The 22,957-nt window shown below is 39.8% G+C and overlaps 1 protein-coding gene and 1 long non-coding RNA gene across 3 annotated transcripts in view; both read right to left on the bottom strand.

Annotated features, from left to right (window-relative positions):
* Positions 1 to 22,957, bottom strand: part of LOC145448503 (uncharacterized) — a 224,735-nt gene that overhangs the window by 132,601 nt on the left and 69,177 nt on the right. The window lies entirely within an intron of this gene.
* Positions 882 to 21,790, bottom strand: LOC145448496 (organic cation/carnitine transporter 2-like). Of its 2 annotated transcripts, XR_013917935.1 has the most exons (12): positions 21,552 to 21,790; positions 20,124 to 20,351; positions 18,758 to 18,858; positions 18,359 to 18,513; positions 12,936 to 13,107; positions 12,753 to 12,873; positions 10,842 to 10,960; positions 7,151 to 7,365; positions 6,530 to 6,712; positions 3,673 to 3,811; positions 2,448 to 2,813; positions 882 to 1,220 (listed from the first exon to the last, which is right to left on the bottom strand). XR_013917935.1 is itself a non-coding variant. In XM_080326890.1 (11 exons), the coding sequence occupies exons 1-11, from the start codon at positions 21,750 to 21,752 to the stop codon at positions 2,711 to 2,713; spliced, it is 1,737 nt and encodes a 578-aa protein (XP_080183016.1). In that variant the 5' UTR covers positions 21,753 to 21,790; the 3' UTR covers positions 2,393 to 2,710. The 2 variants fall into 2 exon arrangements, 1 of the variants encoding a protein (XP_080183016.1); XM_080326890.1 differs by lacking the exon at positions 882 to 1,220 and having other exon boundaries at positions 2,393 to 2,813.

Here is a 22,957-nt window from a genome sequence, read left to right as displayed (position 1 = left end):
ACATTTTCCTCGGCAGGAGGAAGCGAGAATGAGATCCCGTATATGCAATCGGCGACCGTTTAGTCATTACCGGGATGGAAAACCTGTGCCCAATCTTCAATAGCATATTTGCTGTAGTTTCGTTGATATGTGTTGATATGTGGCCCGCGAGTAGGTTTGGAGTGGCCCGCGAGGTAATTCTAGAAATTAGTAATATTATCAAAAATGGATTGCCCAGATTGTGAACTTGCATAGCCAACCAAAATTTGATTGGTCTGGCCCCAACAATTGGGATGTGACGACTAAAATATTAGTTCCAACGCATTGGCAGATCCATGGGCCAGTCAAATTTTGGTAGATCTTCGGACACATTCTGCGGTTAAAAATTTTCTTCACGCTTTCCGCAATATGTTGTCACTCGATTTCTTGCTTTTAATATTGTTACCCCCTCCTGAAAATGAAAGACCGCCTAATGTACCAGATTAACTCTAACTATAATCGCAAATACGAAAGAAAGTGTCGTCCAACATGCGACCTTGCGTTTGCACTCGCAGAAAGACTGTCGACGATGAAACATCGGCACGCATGTTGGCCGAAGCTTTCGATATCGATATGTCCAGGAGCCGAATAGTCCAGTTCTTGCAAACTGAGCCTAGCAATATACAGCAGACCCACAACATACTCAAGTAACAATAATATTGACCTATACATTTTTTTTAAAAATCGCGCTTCGCGCGGCTAGTGGCCCGCGCGATGGTTCGTGAATAGAATGTGGCCCTTTGGCCGAAAAGGTTGGCCACCCCTGATCTAGAGTAAAAATTTTCTTCACGCTTCCCGCAGTATGTTGTCACACTATTTCTTGCTTTCAATATTTTTACCTGAAAATGAAAGAATGCCCGATGTACCAGATTGAGTCGAACTATATTCGCAATTTCGAGGGAAGGTGTCGTCCAACATGCGACCTTACGTCTGCGCTCGCAAAAAGACCGTCGACGATGAAACCTAGTCACAGAATGATCGAAGCATGTTGGCCGAAGCTTTCGATATCGATACGTCCAGGCGCCGAATAGTCCAGCCCTTGCAAACTGATTCCAGCGATATACAGAAGAACCGCAATGTACTAAAGTAACAATATTATTGACCTATAAACTTTGAAAAATGTTCGCGCCTCGCGCGGCTACTGGCCCGCACAATTGTTCGTCAATGAAGTGTGGCCCGTTGGCCGAAAAGGTTGGCCACCCCTGCAATAGAGAGTTCATGGTCTACTTTGGACGGTCGTCACAATGGTACAAGTAGGATAAGAAACTCTAAAAAGATAGCCTACACATCGTTTCGGATAAGATATATGTGAAAGCTACGGCGGGTTTCAAACAAAATCCGACAGTGCAATCACGGAACACAAAATAGCAATGTCGCATTTCTTTCAAAGGATACCGAACAATCCACAATCAAATTAATGGTCTATAACAGGACCTCGCGAGCTTCGCCTTGCAGAAACTTCAATAGAACAACGTATGATATCAAAAAGGTGTCAATAAGTTTACAATGTTACATTCAAGTTGTAATTAAATTCAGGGTGAATTTTAGTTTTTGAAGGTTCACCGGTCCGCAACATTTGTTTTGAAGTTTTACCGGTTCGCGAGGTCGAAAAGTTTGAGAACCACTGGTTTACATAACATGTATGCCTACGTTTCCAAATCGGATGATACTTTCTTATCCTGATTACGCGTCAACTCGGAACTCTTGTCTTGCGCGAGGTGAGGAATAACGCAGTCATTGTAAACCTTTGATAAGCGCATCGGAATGTAATATTTCATGTAATATTACAATAAGTCGATCAACGCGCCTTATACCAGTGAAGCGACGTATTTTCTTTGTTAATGCTATTCAACAGTAATCCTACTGCCATAACACATTACATCCGTCGTTTATATTGTACGAGACACTTCCAAGTGAATCATAATTTGTCGTTTGGGGTGGTCTGCGACAAACTGATTATAGAAAGTCGTTATTTGATACTTGCACTACACGTAAATAAAAGCAGGGGTTATCATAAATGTGAACCGATGCGTAACTGCGAGGTTTTTTTCGCATCGCACTCAGATTTTCAACATGCACTTCACTTGCTCGTGTGGTTTTGACTCTACAACACTCTTGCTTCTTTTGTAATATTTCCTAGTATCCAGTAATAAGAAACCAATTAAATTAAATCGATGTTAAAAATTACGAAGATTAATTCATAATGCTGTTATGTGCTAAGATTAATGTTGAGATTCGCTTCACAAGACGCAAGCCTATTCTCTATCCTTATCAGCGTTTTGCTATAGTGATTAATTACAAGCATGCTCTGTGATTAAAGTTCTATGTAACTCAACGCACACCTATGTTCCACTGCTCCGGAAGTAACGTATAGGTATAGGACACCATCTATGCAGCATATCAAACATTGCACATAATATTATCCATACCTATACCCGCTAGTAACATGCAAGAACAGGCAAAACTAAAGCAGATTCCATTCTTTCATATAGTAGCTGCCACAAAATTATCATCGGTGTACGTACGTACATGTGCACAAGAAAAAAAACATTCGTCTTTATTGTAGGCAGTGCTGGGCGTGGCGAAAGGGAAAGTTCTTCTTATTTTATATGCTGTACTAAATCTTGCATTTGCATGAGTTCCTTGCCAAAAGTTCCATCCTTCACGGCATGCAACCTATTTGGCACACCCGCTACAGCATCTGCTCTGTTTCATCAATCTTCACAGAGTCACATCTGTTCTTTAGTCTTGTTTCGTCCGTTCCGAAATTGGTCAGCAATTTGAATCTGTAAATTCTAAAAAAGAGAAGACACGAAATCATGCAACTGTACGGTAGCCTATGCAACGCACATGTACCAGCTTGAGGAATGAGGAACTAGCTATCATTATGATACTTAGTCGTATGGACAAATAAGCTGTTCACATTTACACTCTACAGCTGCAAATCTAATAAAACCTTTCAGGATAAAGGAACAGTTCAATAATACCTTAATCGCATTGGGATTCAAAAGTCAAGAATGAATATGAGGCAGCAATTCTGGATGAAATACTGCCTTACACATGATATACAATATGAAGATGTGGGCGCACTCATATGGTCATGGAAAATCGCCATTCTTAGAAATAAACTGCAACGGTCGAGGACTAGAAGGGAAGATATATAGCGTTTTATATGACTCTATGCAAGTACAAAGGTGCGCGTACGCACCATGGGTTTAATAGGGGACAATGAATGCACAATAATGAACAAGCATATAATGAATAACATAACAGCACGAAGTCGCACTGTGCAGTAGACTGAGTGACGTACGGTAGGGATTCGAGATAGGTAGTGTGTGGCGGCGCTGACTCGATAATCCTTCGTTTTCTCTCACCTTCATCGTTTAGTAAGCACCTTATGGTGTAGATGAAAATAAGCATACTTCCTACCTTGTTCGCTGTTCGTGCTCATGCGTTTTAGAGATTGACCCGTATGCGCCAGCATGTTCAAGCACAAACATTAGTTTTAACAATCCAATACGCATGTGTAAAAGAAGGATTAACAGTTAAATCATCATGACAAAGGATTTTGTAAACCTCGGGTTTGGACAATTGGACATTCTCGAGCGCGCTCACTGCAAACTTCTTCTAATCGCTAACATACAAAATACCTACCTTTTATTATCGCGTGCTTCCACCGCCGTGTCAGGCACCGGCAACCCGAGTGTCTCAGGAATCCACAGTATACAGATCAAACCACTTAAAAGAGCTGCAATACCCATCATCATATTCGGAGCAACCTCGCTGGTATTTGCTGTAACATAATATGACCGGTGGCAATAAAAATAAAAAGCAGCCCGTTCAATGTCCATGCCACATAACGGTGTTTCTGTATGAAATATAGGGATGGTGTGAACGTGAGGTTCACGTTCGCGTTCTGGGTGTGAACCTTGGCAATTTAGAGGTTCACGTTCACAAACGAACCTTGATAGGTTCTGCACTGTGAACCTTTTTCATTTATTACGATTTTCACATCATTTTATAACATCTTTGATTGAAATTTATTGCATTATAACTGCGGCCACTATATGCATGGCGCTGGTAGCATTAAAAAATCAACACCAAACGAGCATGCACCCGGACAATCTCAAAAAATTTACTGGCTTTGTTACAATCCTTAGTGACTCTCTACTATGAGCTTGACCCGCAATCACTTAATATCAAGACCGAAAAGCGATTGATGCTACCAATTAATGAACTTGATATCGGTATCGGGTGTAATAAATCTAGCAAGCGTACTGGGTCCCTCTCGGTTTCATATGTTTATTGTATCATTAAAACCAAATAGTGCGATTGAAGTGTTGGCCACTGCAGTATAACTTGTTAATGGGGTAAAACCCGTTTTACACGCTGCTTAATATCAACGTAGGAACACTCAAACTCCGAATACATTGTCGGGTCTGGCCTAGACCGTTAAGGCGTATGATTGATTATATTCCCATGTAAGTCCTCGTCGAATATGTTGGCAAAATGACGGAAGATATATTGATTTTGTGGGATAATTATATAATTTGATTGCTTTGCAGCTGATACATTTGGCGACGTTTAAATAGTCAGTATGTACTTCAGCCTTGTGACATTATGAGGCCCGACTCGGCGCTGGGTATCGTGTAGGCCTACATTAATATATATCAATTCACTGAAATTTAGGGTAGGAATTATCAATATGACGTCACGTGACGTCATGAGGTTCACGTTCGCGTTCACACAGAACCTTTCAAAAAGGTTCGCGTTCACACGAACCTGAACCTTTCACAGGTTCACACCATCCCTAATGAAATACATAAATATGCGGTCATGTTTCCTTCGGCTTCCTGCCTGCAGAGTTGTTGAGCTAGAGCAGGGGTTCTCAACCCGCGGCCCGCAGACGTTTATTTTGCGGCCCGCGACATCTTTCATTATGAACGCAATTATTACTGACACGGTATTGTTACATATTAATTTAGCTGCTTAGCTCTCCTACCTCTCTTTCGTTTAATCAATCATTTTTGATGTGTTCTGGTTTCTTGATATATGCTCGAGTTTAGATTGTTATTGTTTTGAATCCGTATTCGGTTGGACTCTGGTTCACGACAATCCCGCTACGTAGTACATTTTTTAAAGAGTGTTTTACTCACCGCGAATGGTTTGAACAGAAACAAGAGCACGCAATGGGCAATTAAACGGTAAAAACTGGGTTTGTAACTCTGCGTAGAACAATGAATTTGCTTTCTCAGATATAAATGCAAGACCGTTGTATCATGCTTGTCGAAGAACCGTTTTCGTATGTCATAACGTCTGGAGTTATTCAGATCGCCTGATCTTATAAATAACGTTGCTAGCTAGGTGTCAAGCCCAGTAATCCATATTTCGAGGCATTTAAAATTGCCGACGACGTTGCAGACAAATCGTTCAAAATTGCTGGGAATATCGTTAAACCCAAGAAATTTGCTAGAGAAAGTGTGATTTCAATAAAACTCTGCGAGTATTTGATGTTTCCGGAACTTAGCAGCAATTACAACAGCACCTGGCATATGTCGAAGCTACAGTTGTCTGATTCAACCATGACCAAAAGAGTTACAGCAATGTCAGTCGATCTTTTATCGCATGTTCTGAAACACGTAGTCACGTAGACTACTTTATTCTGGCATTGGATGAATTCACCGACTCCACAGACTTTGCATATCTAATTATCTGGGTGCATTTTGTCAGAGTGAACATATTTGCAGAGAAAATGCAGGCTGGGCCAACGTGGGAGGGGGACCAGCGAAAAACATCAACTTGACAAAGCTAACTAGTTTATATATAACTGAGAGCTCAATGTGATAATGGCTTCTGTAACGCAAAAGTTACCGAAATTGTATACTTGCTCTCTTCCGGTTTGAAGCAGAGAGTTCGGTTCTCTGTTGAAAGGGCTTAAAGGGGAATATACCGGCCTGTATACGACTGGTAAATAGGCTACAGTAGCCTAAATTTAATAGTAGCCCACAATTACATGGTAATAATGTTTTGCGGCCCACAGCGTCTTTTGCTGTTAAAATGCGGCCCGCGATACCAGGGAAGTTGAGAACCCCTGAGCTAGAGGTTTGTAGTTGCTGTTGTGATATTTTTATTTGAAATCCTAATTGAAAATTATGTTGGAGATGATACGAAATATCTATAAAGAAGTACTGCACCACGCCTCCAATGGAGCAACCCAATAACAACAAAAAAATTGCAACGTTATCCTGAAACGTTTGCGATCACTTGCTAATCAATCAGTCTCATCCGGCTTATGTCATCGAATACTGTGTTGACCATACACCCATCATGTTACGGAGCTAACCTTATCCAGTAGACGCTTAAATTCCTCATACATATAAATTACACCAGGATTTATACATGACGCATCCGTTCACAATCTAGGTTGGAATTCATCATCATATTTATACATCACTTGAAAACCTATCGGTTAGGCACGATATTAAGCTTACACTTGGTGTTAGTTTCTTACCAAGATACATGACATACGGCGCTGTGAGTGACCCGACCCGACCTGCACCTGAGCAAAAACCCATCGCTGAACTCCTTTGAAGGGTAGGCATAACTTCAGTGGACATCAGGTACCAAACGTGAAACACTCCAGCAATCGACCCTTTCCCGATCATTGCAAGGATAGTTTTCAGCACGGAAAGGTCTGTTAAAATATGTAACACTTAACAGTGGACACTCAGATGAATATATGCACGAAATTAAGTGTCATAGTTTTTCCACTTCGCGAGGCTGAAGAGGAAAAGATTAATTGAGGTGGCAGATGAAACGGCATTAATACATCCGCGATTGTATATGCTCAACTTTATTAAAATATTGGAGTAAAGATGATTAACCGAGCAATTTAAATGCTTCTGCGTTCATGTTATTATAAAATGTAGATTCGCTTCAATTTGGTGGCTACTGATGATGAGTCACTCAAAACGTCATCCAAGCATAACCGGAGTTATACGGACATATAGGACTCGTCAAAGATGCTACTCAAGCAATGACAGAAACCTGGCTCTCCGACGCAGGCCCAAGTTCTTTATATATCTAGTAAACTAATTCAGCGACTCGTTGTAGAATTATAATTTTCACGGACCTTTCGGTATAAAGGGGAGACCCAAGCTCGACAGGCCAGCAAGTGACATGAGTAGAAATGCGGTTCTTGGTCTTCCTGCGTGCTTTAAAAGATAGTAAGTAACGACGAAAGCCGGGCTGTCCGCGATGCCAGACAAAAATACGTTTAAAAAACGGTCGCTGCTAAAGTCCGTCGAAAAGAAGGCGATGGCGTAATACACGGTCGCTGTCACGAACCTGAAATTGAATCGTTCAGACTTGGCCATTTAAGCAGTGCAGCTCTGATTTCATTAATACTCCAGAAGATCACATCCAAATGTAATACCATTTCCTTATCAGACTATACTCATATGCTTCCAAGATAGTTTTAGTATCGAATATGACGTTTGTCCGACGCGTGTAACTTGTAGGGATGGTGTGAAGGTGAGGTTCACGTTCGTGTTCTGTTTGTGAACCTCAGAAATTTAGAGGTTCACGTTCACAAACGAACCTTGGTAGGTTCAGCACTTCGAACCGTTTTCATATATTACAATTTTCACTTCATTATAAGATCGTTGGTTGAAATTCATTGCTTTTCAACATCGGACCATTGTACGCAAGGCGCTGTGAACAAGAAAATAGTCAACACTAAACAATCATCCACTTTACGATTCTCAAAATAATTCCTCGCTTCGTTACAAAAGTTTGCTCGAAATATGCAGCCGTCCGATTGTGAATATTTAGTGACTCTCTTCTGTGAGCTTGATCGCAATCACACAACATCAAGAACAGAATACACTGAATGTCAGCACTGAATGTCAGCAAATGATGCTAATTCAACCAATCAGCGAAATTGATATAAAGACTTCATCGATGTCCAATGTAGAAACTATAGCAGTGGTTGTCATATCTTGTTTGGCTTGTGGCACACAAAAATAACTATAAAACCCTCTCGGCACACTTTTCAACTGAATTTATTGTTAACGATTTCATAATTTCAATACACCACAAGACTGCGATACAATGAAACATAGTAAAGCGTCGAAACGACTTGGAGAAATCTTTGAAACCAGACACCCACCTGGCCTGGGCGATGTAAAAAGAGGCTTGCACACTAGGGCTCTTCAAAAATGACTTTTTTTTCTCAAATCGTACTGGATACTTGATAAAATTGTTAGGTTACCTAATTTAAGCCTACACACAAAATTTGGTTCAATTCCAGTCAGTAACCGCTTTGCTACAGGAGAAGAAAGTTTCTAATTATTATATAAAAATAAATAATAAATAATTTGAAAATTTTCTGTTCACCCCATGAAAGTGTTAGGCTGTCTATAGAAACGATCCTCACCAAATTTGGTTCAATTCCAACCAGTGGGTGCGGAGTTATTGCCGTCGAAAAATTTAGATTCGAATAAAATAGTATTTACGGTGAGCACAACTATAATAAATAAACAAAGAATCGGTCACCGTAAATACTATTTTATTCAAATCCAAATTTTTCGACGCCAATATCTCCGCTTCCATTGGTTGGAATTGAACCAAATTTGGTGAGCATCGTTTCTATAGACAGCCTAACACTTTCATGGGGTGAACAGAAATTTTTCAAATTTTTTATTGTTTATTTTTATATAATAAATATAAACTTTCTTCTCCTGTAGCAAAGCGGTTACTGGCTGGAATTGAACCAAATTTTGTGTGTAGGCTTAAATTAGGTAACCTAACAATTTTATCAAGTAGCCAGTACGATTTGAGAAAAAAAGTCATTTTTGAGGAGCCCTATTGCACACTGAATGAAAGTAAGAGAAGATAATATAAAAAGACAGGCGACAAAAAGAAGTGGCATATGTCGGAAGGCGAGATCGATATGTTAGTTTGTGATCCGGTAAACTTGAGGGCCTGCTATAGTATTGATTCAGTAGAAATTGTTTCTATGTCGACTTGAATGTGAGCATGCTCGACGATTGTCGGATAGCCGGCGAGATTACTGTTCCACACTGCAGGCAAAAGAGTTGCTTAAAAACTATTCACACCACACGGTAATATGATTGCTATGCTTGTTTATATGAACATATATTTGACGGAAACGATGTATAATTGTTGACAAACAAGTCAAACATACCCACATTTCGTTGATTTTCAGGCAGTGTCTGTAGGTTACGATTTCTTGTTTATATGTTGATATGAAACGGATCAAAGAATTTCGTCGAGACGTAGCAGCCTAATTGTGACGTGAGCACTAACCTACTCATTGGCAATACCATGATTGGTTTCGTGGGCACGGTCACCTGTGCCTATTTACCAGCTATTGAAGAAGACTTCTTTCAAGTCAGATATCTTCCATATTATGTAGGGTTACCATATTTTGGAATCGGGAAAGGAGGTCAATTTTTCAAAATTTTTAGGCTTAAAATTGTGCAGTAAAATTCGGTAAAAATGGTAAATATTTCCCGACTTTGTGGTTGGTTGGGTTCAAAAAAGGTCAACTTTGCGTCTCAACTCCAAAAATACAATTTTTCTTTCACTCTTTACGTTGGTTGACCAAAAAGGTCGTCACTTTCGTCCGAACCACGAATTTCCTATTGAGCGTAATTTATGCCCATTTTCACTCGGATCGGTCCATGCTATCTTAGCTCTAAAAGCTGTAAAGGACGAATTGCCAAAAAGGAGGACATTTTCAAAAACCTGAAAAACGAGGACAAATCCTCATAAAGGATGGCGTATGGTAATCCTATATAATGCAGTTCTTTTCCAAAATTCCGGAAATACTCGCGGCACACCTGAGAATCTCTGGCGCCCCACTGTTTGGGAATCAGTGGTTAATTGCATCATAAAAACCAAATCCGTCCGATTGGCGTGTTGGCTACTGTATTGGGTTACCATATAGTCAACACCAAATCAGTATAGGTAGAAAGTAGGTAAATCGGGAGTCGACTCGGAGAGATGACGTTTTTTTAGTCAACGCAACAAGAACTCTAGTACAAATTTTAGAATCAGCAGTTATCTGGCAGGTAATCTATCTTTTAAGATTTGTAAAAAGGGGCCTACTTTCCGGATTCCAACATATGGTAACCTTACTATTGTATAACTTGTTTATAGGAGATAATCTCGTAGCAAGTATAGAAACCTGTTTTACAATCTTCTCAATATCAATGTAGCAATAGTCAGCCCCGTCGGAATTGTAGGCAAAGTGACCAAACATGTTGATTTTATGGGAATATTGTAGCATATGATTGCTCCAGTTAATACATTTCGTGACGTTTAAAAAGTCAGCATGTACTTCAGCACTTCGGCATAATATGACCTGAGTTGTCGCTAGGTATCGTGTACCTGTACAGTATAGTACAATGTACATTAATATGTCACTTCTCTGAAATCTAGAGTTGGAATTAGCAATATGACGTCACGTGACGTCATAGGTTCACGTCTGCGTTCAAACAGAACCTTTGAAAAAGGTTCGCGATCATACGAACCTGAACCTTTCGGGGGTTCGCACCATCCCTAGTATAACTTGTCTACATATTTCTGGATCATTTGAATAGGATATGATTTCAACTGTCATGCAATTTATACTTATGTCAGTTAGCTAGGCTGTGAATCGCATAGATGCGCTCATCCATAAGTGATTGCACATATCAGGGTCATACATGTCACTTCCATTTGCGTCTAACTTTTTGGTCATGTAGGTGTACGCTTGTACAGTACATGCAATGCATATAGTTTTATCCACTACTAACCATCCGTACAGCAAAGCACAAAATCGTTTCGCTATTCCGGCTTTGAATAACACTCTCAATGCTTCGATCGCCCCTGTGGATGTAACGTTGCTCTTCGAGATGACCACGTTGTCGTTTTCCTGCAGAGGTCAATAATATTGTATATTGCCGAAGACTGTTGAATATATTCACGTCTGGAGCACCATTTGCGTCTATTGCAAGTATTTATGGACAATGCATTTGGTTTGAATGCTCTACCAGTCTACCTGCACAAACGATGCACTACATATTTCGACGGATTAGAATTGTCCTTGCTAAGCTATGTGGCGATACAGATTATGGGTTTGAATTCGCTGTCCGGCATCAGAGTCAGGGCCAACACCACATCACAACTAAAACCAGAACCTCCAAAATGTGATATTTGTATATCTTCGTTAGAGCCACTGTTTTAGTTGTTTATGACTGTATTCAATCGGCTAGGGTTGCATTTAAAACAAAAATCAATTTAAAACAGACATGCTTAAAACAAGGCCCTTGTTTAAAACATGTTTTTTAAGCCATGACGTCACGTATATTGAATTGCGACGTCATAGTGGATTGACATTACCAATTGAAAATATAGGGTAGGCCTATATATGTTTCTTTTGACGAAATATCTGAACTATTGCTGTTGAACCGACTATTTTGAGGGCTCCAACCATCCCATATCGATATACGTCGGCTATATCGGGTGGTAATTGTCCTTATGCTCATAAAACAGGTCTTTCGGAAAGCAATTACGCAATTATGGCGTAATTTTACAACTTAAAAAACACAATTCTTTTTTGAAGGCCTTTATTTAAAACTCTCTTTAAAACATGTTTCAAACAAAGTGTTTTAAAACACCGTTTGTGTTAAATGCAACCCTACAATCGGCCAATCATCGTATTCTTGGCAATTCCGATGTTTGCAATTGAAGGGCGTGCTAGAATTGAGCCCGCGTGATACGTAATTAATCGCTATAGGACTTAGGACTATAGGCTTCGTAAGATAACATTCCAGTAACATTTTTTGTTTCATTTCTGTCCGGCCTGCAAGTGACCAAACATTTTGAATCCCTCAAATAACATCCATGCAACTATACTGCTGTGTTCTGTCGGGGATAATGTAAGAGCGTGATATCAATTAAAACCTATAGTCGTATTCGAATCCAGATATGACTGGGCAGTAAGCCTAAACAGTCTTAAGTTAAATCAATGATATATACTGTAGGGTTACCATACGTTCTCTTTTAATAGGATTTGTCCTCTTTTTTGACTTTTTTGAAAGTGTCCTCGGAGAACGCCCAAATGACCTATTTTTTGAGATTTTGTCCACTTTCTTGAGAATTTTGGTTAAATATAGGGCAAAATTTGACTGAGATACAGTAAATCAGCATTGAAGTAGCGCCCCGGCGGATATTTCGGGAGCTGGGCTGGAAAGTTGAGCCTTTTTGTAGTCAACCGACCGCGAATTGCAAAAACATTACCATTTTTTCTGGATTTTCCACCGGTATCGCAAGTCTAAAAATTTATGAAAAAGTGTCCTCTTTTCCGATTTCGAAAATATGGTAACCCTGATATACTGTATATAAGTATAGCTTATAGTTCGTGTAAGGAAGGATACGGAAAGAGTCTGCCCAAGATATATTCTTCATGTTTGAATTGTCTAAACACAGTGGCCGGATGATGTCGTTAAACTGATGGACTCATGTCTCGCAAAGAATGTTTGGTAATTAGTCTTATGATTACAACTGGTTCAAAACCTTTCAAGAGTATGACAATTCTAATTACTTCACGATTTCTTTCCTCGGTTACAAATATATTATAAATACAGGGTCTGAAATTTGAATGATAAAAAATCAATAACTATGACGATTCCATTTACTCCAACACTTCCAAACGCTACATTTACCTTTAAAGCTTTCTCGAATTGCATAGTACGCTTATTCACTCTGGCAATGACACGTAATCCCTTGATAGCCGAATCGGACTTGCCTTTCTCGGCCAACCATCGCGAAGACTCTGGGAAATACCTGGTGAATTGCCGAGAGTTACAAATTATTGCATATTTCCCCGACCCCAAATGCAAAGTTACCAACAGCATGGCCCGTATATCAAGATAGTGAGGACTACCATCGAACCAATAAACCAACGCCAATGTGGGAACAAATACCCGAGAAGACCCAGACTACCATAGCCGATAGAAAATCCGACGGACGACACGATTGAAATGAAATTGCGCCAACCTGGCGAGCTAACTTCCGTCACTAAAAAAATAAAAATAATGAGAAAGTATATGTAGAATATTGAACTAATATTCAGGTTATCCGAAGTTTTTTGTCGCAGTGGCACACTGAGCTACCGGCCCATGGCTATACAACTGAAGCCCGTGACATTTGGGTTTAATGAGGGTTGCATTTAAAACGAAAATAAATTTAAAACACGAAAATAAATCTAAAACAAATATGTTTAAAACATGTTCCCTATTTAAAACAAGTAAATCTTTATTTAGGACATCACAGTGGCTTGACAGTGACACTTGAAATTAAGATAAATATGGCTCCTTTGACGAAAAAGCCTTCCGTCCCTTAACCAAGGCTACATCGTTATGCATCATTTTTAATGTTGGCGGTAATCATCATCGGAACACCCTTTCCGTACCAAGGATCTATAACTACGTGCTATAACTGTTGAGCCGAACCGTTGATACTTCCATACTTTGACCGTTTTGCTAAAGCATGACAACGATCCAACTTTTGACATCTCATATTGCGTATTACTTAAGAAAATGGTTCACTGACAGGTCTATATGATCAATTGTTCATATCCCAAAATGCGACTCAGACTATCCTACCCCGGTCGAGATCTATTTGAATACAAAAACGTTGTGCAACTTGCATACGAAGAAAATAATTTAAATGATCATCAGCCTAAATTCCAATATGAATATCATAAAAAAGAGTGATATTTGAACACGTTGCGCCATGCCTGCCTCCAACTCGCAAAGTAACGTCAATAAATCTGGTTATATATGATAAAAGAGTGAACATCCTGATGTTGGCTAATAAGCTAATGAATACTACCCACACATTGGCGGGGAAAACGGACATTTGATCCTCTGTCGCAAAATCATAATGATTTTAGCGATGTCAAATTGTATTATAAGGTGTATTCTCTAATTCAACAGTACCTTTGTTTTATGTAATTTTGTACATGATATCCCAGTGGCGGCTCGTCCTATAGGGCAACTGGGGCTTTGCCCCACCTAAAATTCTCTTCAATAACCATTCTTTACCATTTATAGACGCACACCAATCTATATATACCGAAATCACAGCGAAAATCGTATTCTTCTTGTCCTTTCGCTTGTAAATGCCCATATATAGCGAAGTCTCTGCGAAAATCGAATTCTCTTCTGCGTTTTCGCTTTGCGAATGCCTAGCCGGGGCATGCCCCGGTAGCGCTCATAACGAGCTTTCACTGTCTATTCTCTCAAAGCCGCGCACAATAAAGAAACGGTGATTTAGTCTCTCCTCTTCATAAAATTACCGAGCAACCGGGGTACAATAGCTCTGTGCCCCTAAGGTGTGATATAACAATCGTATCTATAGCTGAACTCGGTTACCGTCATATGGGTTTAGTCGACCTTTGCTGGTATAGGTCGATCTTGATGGTGTTTCACACCATGAAAACTCTTGAAACTTGGTATGTCATGTCGTGATGGTGGTATTTAACACTGCCCCAAGTTTCAGGGCTTCTACTTAAAGTTTAGGGCAGTAATTCCGTTTCCGAAGTTGAGTGTGTGCTGATCCGTCATGCGTCGCAAACAGATTTTACTCAAAAGCCGGTATTGGTATCGGAGTTGGATCAATTGTAATTTGTAATTGAGCTGAATGTAATTAATTACATTTTTTCATGTAATTGTAATTGTAATTGTAATTGAAGCATTTCTATTTTGTGTAATTGTAATTGTAATCAAAACTTTGCTCAATTACAATTTCAATTACATTTTCATGGAAACCTGACAATCACAACAAAAATGATGATTTAATAAATCATTTATTCGTCGCATCAGTGAAAATCCTGTACGAACCAGGATGACGACGAGGGGCCTTAAGGCCTTAGTAAACAGTCACCACATGTAATAATTAGCCTATTTACATTGGTGTTCTATGCGTGCTGCGTTATAACTAGATAATGCAGTCAAGCTAAACTGTTTCCCATACTTCAGCAGCAACAGAAAACTTTGTGAATTATAATACAGGGAAACCAGCGGTTCTCAAACTGGGGCGTGCCCCCTTGCGCGGCGTGAATGCATCTGAACGGGGCACGACGCTCCGATAAACTGAAATCTTTTCCGCGCTTGGCCCGATTCTCCTCCGTTTTATGGTTATTGCTCGGTGTATAGTGTGAATTTCGTATTGGAGAATTCTCTCAACAACAGTCATAACCTTCCATACCATCAAACTATATGTAAGGATTGCTAACTTTCTGGTTTCATTGCGTGCTATGACGATAAGGGGGGCACGAAATATTCACTGTCATAAGGGGAGGGGGCGTGTCTAAAAAAGTTAGAGAACCAGTGAGCTAAACTAAATCTTAATATTTCAAAAATGCATGAACAGCAAATAAACTCTTCTGAAACCTGTGCTGAACCATTTCCTACACTACGGTCAAAGTTTTTTTTTAAATCTCTGACCAGTACCGAGGCTTGTTGCAACAATAGCAAAAAAATTTAAGTTTCCAACCAAGGCTTCATCAAACCTGATCACGCATTTGTAGAGATGTTATCCCAATCTTACCTACAATCTTGACCAAATTTACTGGGGGCAGAAACTTTTCGCACCCTTATGTTCATCAAATGCAATCTAATAGCTTCCTAGCAAGTGAAAATGTAAATGCGATCCAAAATATTGTAATTGTTAGTTATCAGGAGGCTCTTTCCTTTTGCATTTATTTCCTGTTTAAAAGTAATTGTAATTGTAATTATAATTGTAATTTGATAATTTTAGCATTGGGTAATTGTAATTGTAATGTAATTGAAACATGCAAGGAAGTAATTGTAATTGTAATTGTAATTGAATTAAAATATTGTAATTGATCCAACTCTGATTGGTATCCATTGATTTTGACGATGTTCAATACTGAGATCGGTTATGACATTTGGCACGGTAAGTCTGAACGTTAGTATCGAATGCTGTACCAAGTTTTAAGTTTGTCACTGAACTGTGTTAGTGGTAATTTCGTTTCCTAATTCGAGTGAGAGCTGACTCGTCATTTATCGCCAACAGATTTTACGCAAAGCCGATATTGGTCTCTATTGATTTTAACGATGCTCCTTACCTAGATCCGTCATAAGCTTTTGCACGGTAAGTCTTGATTTTAGTATCGAACGCTGTGCCAAGTCTCAAGGTTGACACTCAATGATTAGGACAGTAATTTCGTTATCAAGGTCGAGTATGGTAGATAGATGTGCTCCGATCTGACACTTTAGCCTACAACGCATTGCGGATTTCACGCAAAAGCCGGTGTATCTGCGATAACGTTAACTGAGATTATGATATCATTCTCAGTCTGCATTCAAATATTTACTTTGATATTATATTCTCCAATGTCAATTTCACCGTGAAATTGTGGCCGTCAAGCCATTTGCTGACAACCCCCTGTAAAGCGCGGTAGCTATTTCGTTTTCGATGGCGGCTAACACTGATCACTTGATCAGCCTATTCCTCAGTAAATTTTACGCAAAATTCGGTGTTGGTCTGTTCGCATTAATTTTGACAGTGTACCATACCGGAAAGGGCCATGAGGCCACTTCTCGTTAATGTCATGTAACAGTGTACCAAGTTTAAGGCTTTCATTCACGTATTTATTCGGTAATATATGTTCCAAAGGCGATTTCGCAGCAGACCTGTGGACTATAGACAGTAATAAAGCCGTATGTGTCGTGTTACAGTCTCCAGTTTCAAGGCCAAAATCTCCTATGCTGTACCGAGACCGAATTTCGGAGGCTGCTATTCTTAGTTCTTCAGAATGATGTTTTGGATTCATTATGACAGGCCCAATCTATGAGATAACAATTGCGTATCTGTCCGAACTCGTTGACCTTTCCAATTAGGCTTACGCTATCTCTCGAGTTATAGTCATTTCCATTTCTGCAGATAATTAGTCAGGTCTAGTGCGAACATGAACAGTGTTGAATCTTTGTTCCGTACGCCGTTTACGCAGTTACCATACTTCAAGTCACAGCTCACCGGCGGACCTCTCGTGGCACATACGTTAAAATAACTGTTGCCGGGAAATTCACGTTACCGTACCATCATTAAGTTACTTTTTTACGTTGGAAAACGCCATTGTGACGTCATCTTGATAAAAAGTCGCTTGCAGCCCTTGCCCCACCACCCGATATTGTCACGAGCCGCTACTGTGATATCCCCATATTACTGTCCCACTAGTTTTACAGGCTATGATCGTTTGTTGGGATTCCCAAATAGCCCCGTATATATTTTACGTTCCGTCTCCGATGACTAGGCAACCTAAATATCACTGACATATGACACAAAGAAGTTGGGGATAGAATTGGTGCATCATGGCTGTTTAAATGGATCAATTTCACCCAAAATAATTAGACTGTAAACGCTGAAAAATTTCCACACATCAAAAAAAGAATGCTATCTGAGAAATTGGGCAACTGCGAAAGTATGGAAAAAGTACAATATAAGATATGGAAGAATGTTGCTATGGTATGGAAAAATGAAAGTATGGTATGGAATGATTGAGGCGGGTATGGGGTATCAGGGCTGTGGAGTCGGAGTAGAAGTCAGAGTCGTGGAGTTGGAGGTTTTTTAAATATTCTCTTATGCGAGTCGGAGTCACATAACATTTGTAGCACTCCTTGGAGACGGAGTCAGAGTTGCTGAATCACATATGCTGACTGGATTCGGATTCGGAGTTGGTTGAAATGCTCCGACCCCGACCCCCACTCCATGTACTTTAAAATCGAATCAAATGTTACAAAAAAGTGCCGTCGCAGTTACAGAAGTTATCAGGTATCTACGTTTTTGAACTATCACAAACTTATTTTCTTTCTGTGAGTGTAGTTTTCATAATTTCTGCGAATCATACATGTCTAAAAATGCAATAGAGGTTAGAGGTATAATTTTACAAGTAGATTTAGAAGAATGACGGAGTCGGAGTCGGAGTACGGTGAAGAAAATATTAATAGTCGGAACTGGAGTCGGAGAGTTTAAACTTCCCGGAGTTGCAGTCAGAGTCGGTATATTGAAAACGTCCGGAGTCGGTGGTAAAAAGAATTGACTCCACAGCCCTGTGGAATATGGAAGTTTCCCATTCCATACCATACCATACCATACCATGCCCTGTTTAAAACACCATTCGTTTCAAATGCAACCCTTCGTGTAATATACATTTCATGGCGTATAATTACACTCATTTACAAATGCCGTATTCACAAATGGACTGCCAAAAATAATTGTATATACTCATAACATATCTTACCGAGCACATATAGAATCACGTAATTAACGAGGCCGCTTATCCCACCCAGTATTATTGAAAAGCAATAGCTTGCGAAGTTCCAGGAAATCGTGGTCAGTACTTGAGAGACGATCTGTCCAACGCAGGCCGCGATAAACAGTGGTTTGCGGCCGTACCTATTCGGTATCCACGAAATGTAGGTTAGTAATCAAGCAGTTAAAGAAACAATTGAGAATAACAATAACGCGTGAACGTGAATGGGTGCGTGCTCTGTGAAATTGAAATATTCCTATAATAGCGAATATGTTTTATCGACAGAAGTAATATTGCCATAATGACACATCTAAGGAATATCTAAGGCAATAATCGCATATACATATATATCGACTTTTCGGCCTATAACGTAAATTGAAAGCTCACCAGTCTCCTGTCACTCCGATCATAGAACCGATCAGCAGTCCAAATGAATGCAAAGATGCAGTGAAGACCGCCTTCCAGGCATCGCTGCACACCATAGCGTACTGAGGGATGAATCGCAAAACGTTATGTTACCATTTTGACCCCACCCTGCGGTATGCGGTAATGTCGGGAGAGACTCATTGTCAAGAGCGCCCTTATCGACAGCACTAAATATTTGTTTATTGTATAAGTGTATATATGTATAAATCTCCATCGTGGCAAAATGCACGAAGACAGACTGGGCCAAGGGAGGGCGAAATTCGGAAACGCTGCTAATTTCCATCGACAACAAAGGCCATTTCACTACGCTCCGCAGTGCACACTGTTCGGGAGCAAGGGACCAAGATAAGCTTTGTAGTATCATAAATACATTTCAATGTCTTAATATAGAAACGTGTCTGTGGGTTAAAAAATATTTCAAAATTCATCGTGTTACCATTGTTTTGAATTATCACGGCGAATAAATATTATTTTTGTTAATTAATCGTCAATTTCTCATTGCCTAATATCAATACATCCACTGAGCAGTATGTATTAACAATTTAAGTCACTGCTTTCGATTTATAAAAAAAAAATATTTTCTCGCTCTGCCAACGTATTTTCTGCTTTTCATTTGGCCTGCGGGGAAAAATTTTCCCACCCCTGTTTTACAACGACGCATACGTTATAAAAACACGGGGATATTAACCACGTAACGGTTCTTATCTACATCTCTCATGGCAAGCACGAGGTATCTTGTAAGTCCTATCAGGTGTTCGTTTCTTGGGAGTTGATTGTATGTAATATGTGGATTGTGGGAGTTGGTCTGCGGTACAATTCATTCATAAGACTTCGTGCGTGACTTAGCACACACAATGTCATCATCACTACGTCGAGCGTCATCAGGATGTATTCCGTCATTCCATCCCGGAAACGTCGTAGTGTACTTAGCTCTTTATTATATTATTGATGGAATTTTCCAATATTTTACTTCCAGTGAATTCTTTCATAAATTACCTTATTGGATATCACGATAAGAATGACTGGACTTAATGTTTAGTTATAGCCAGAGCTTCATCTGATCACGATGTACGACAGATAAAAAATGTTACCAAATCATGTGGCAATAAGAACATAAACAAAAGTATGAGGAACCGCAATATACCTTTTGCAAATTATAGTGTAGCAGTTGTTAAGACTTCGCTTTAGTTTAAGCAATAAACTTCGTAAACTTAGAAGGAAAGCTTTTGATTTACCATTTTCCCCAATTCTTGAGTCAATTGCTTGATATCGCATATGTCGTATTTTATTTCTGTTTATATCGCTACTCAAACAAGCACATACGTACCTTCATACGAACATTTTCTTCGGTAGGAGGAAGTGAAAATGAAATTCCGTATTGGCAATCCGCAACCGTTGAATCATTACCAGGTGGGAAAACCTCGGGCCAATCTTCAACGGGATATTTGCTGTAGTTTCGTTGATACATCTCGCAGGAACTTCGCACCACTTCATGACGTTGGTTACGCACTAGCGGCGTTATCGACGACATAATCAACTGCCTGATTGTTTCATTCTGAGAAAAGTGTTGCACCACAATATACGCAATAGGGATAGTGCGGGCCCCTGACAGGTTCAGGGTTGTGTGAACGCGAACCTTTTTCAAACGTCCTGTGTGATCGCGAACGTGAACCTTGTGACGTCACGTGACGTCATATATCTAATTCCACCCTACATGTCAGAGAAGTGATATATAAATGTACACGATGCCTGGTGACGACTCGGGCCACAATACTGAAGTACATGCTGCAGCATGTACCAAATGAAGCAATCAAATGCTCTACTAATCGCATAAAATCAATATCTTCCGTCGCTTCGTCAACAATTTCACGAGGACTTGCAAGGGAATATAAGCTTACGCCTTAACTGTCGAGGCCAGACCGGACAATGTATTCGGAGTCTGACTATTGCGACATTGCTATTAAGCAGTGTGTAAAGCGGGTTCTATACTTACTACTAACATTATACCTCATAAACAAGTTATATGCAGTAGCCCTCACCCTAATCGCACAGATTTGATTTTTATGATACAATAAACACATCAAATCAAAATGGATCCCGTACGCCTGCTGGATTTTTTACATTAGTTTTGCGTATTCTTTATATCGATTTCAATGATTGATTGAATAAGCATTATTCGCTGACTACCTACATGTAATGTATTTCGGTCTTGATGTTGTGTTTGAGGGTCAAGCTCACGGCAGAGAGTCGCTACAACTTCACAAACGGGAAACTGAATATTTCGAGCAAACCTTTGTTACAAAGCAAGTCAATTTTTTGAGAGTGGCAAGGCGTATGCTAGTTTAGTGTTGTTGTTTCTTATGCTGCCAACGTCTTGCATAGAGTGGTCTGAAGTTGAAATGGAAAGAATCCAAACCAAAGATGTAATAATGACGCGATAAATTGTACTACATGAAAAAGGTTCACAGTGCAGAATCTATAACGGTTCGTTTGTCAACGTGAACCTATAAATTTCCGAGGCTCACACACAGAACCCGAACGTGAACCTCACGTACACACCATCCCTAATACGCACTGTTATCAATCTGTCCTGGGTTTGAATATTGATGATATTGATATCTAATCAGTTGCGTAAGGGACTGAGCTCCTTTCCATCAGTGCAATGGTAACGCAATGCAATGTTGTAGACAACTGCGTACGTTTGGATCAACTACAACCTTTTCAAGTCACTGTTCATAGCAAATCAATTCCTTACCTTAGTCGTGTAATTGTAATACTCCGGCGGATACGTGCAATAATGCTCAACCTTTGACTGACTGACGGCCATCGGAAAGCCGACGTAGGTATTGGGAACTGCCGAAAAAAACGATATCAACACAATAAGCTTCTGGTAACGGCCCCATCCCCCCGCAGCGTTCAGAGCTTCATCGTAGTTCAGGCCTTCCGCAGTACCCATGATAGTCGAATGAATGTGTCGGTAGAACCTATACTATTTCGTTAGCGTTAAGACTGGGATTGTCAACATGGCCCTGGGCAATACCTTTTTCACATTTGGAAATGATTTATATGACATGTAACTTGACAAATCGGATGATCATGTCTTATCCGAATGACTCTTTCGCTTAGAAATCTCGCCTTGTATGTGGTGGGCAAGACCGCAGTCATTGTAAACCTACGATAAGCACTTCGGAATGCGATAAATGCAGCATCAGTAGGTATTGTGAGGTGGCCAAACATTAAAATTATTCAATTGTAATCTTGCCGGCATAACACCATTACAACAGTCGTTTATGTGGTACGAGGAATTTCCCAGACATTTGCAATTTGCCGTTTGGCGTGTTCCGCGGCGAATTGTTTGCAGAAAGTCTTAATTCGAATGCAACTCAAATATAAGAACAGAGGGATTCATCATCAAGTTTGGACGATGTGAACCGATGTGTAACGAAGAGGTTTCTATTCGCATCGCGCTCAGGTTTCTACTTGCACTTCACTTACTCGTGTGGTTCTGATTCTAGAATACTCATGCTTCTATGGTAATATTTTCTATTTCCTAGAAGCACTAAACTTACATTTATTGAAGTAGGAAACTGCGAAGCTTAAATTCGCAATACTGTTATATGCTGTTAATTGCGTTTAAACTGGCACGAGACAGTTGAAGTAGGTAGCATTGCTACTCAATTCGAAAAGTAAATTGGGTCGAAGCGTCCCATGATGTTAGCAGGGGCGGGCAACTTCTCCATGCGGCGGGCCGGATATGGGGAAATGAAGTACTTTACGGGCTGGATTACTGAATTGATTCATTAAGCGCGTGTTTATCCACCTATATACAAGGATTATTCGTAATTAATGTAAATTTCGAGTTTAAAGCATAGAGACTAAAACAGTATTCATTGAATTTATTAACGTAATGTACTTCAATAGGTATTGAAGTCAAAGGGCCATCTGTGGCCGATCATAGTTGCGATTAGAACTAATTAGAACTAGTCATAGTTGCGATTAGCAAGTTCTTTGAACTCTGGATGCGTGCCGAGCACTATGAAAACAAATAACTATAAAGAATAACCTGCAGCAACCATAATTTGACATAATAAAGCAGTGGAGAATTGCGGCAGGGCCATATTATCATGTAAGATCGGAAACTGTCCGCGGGCCGTTCAAAAT

This window comes from Botryllus schlosseri, chromosome 10 (assembly GCF_051294905.1).
Source record: "Botryllus schlosseri isolate E-star chromosome 10, Bs_hap1, whole genome shotgun sequence".
Lineage (NCBI taxonomy): Eukaryota > Metazoa > Chordata > Ascidiacea > Stolidobranchia > Styelidae > Botryllus > Botryllus schlosseri.
The sequence above is the reverse complement of the archived record's forward strand: the minus strand, read 5'-3'. Positions and strand labels throughout refer to the sequence as shown.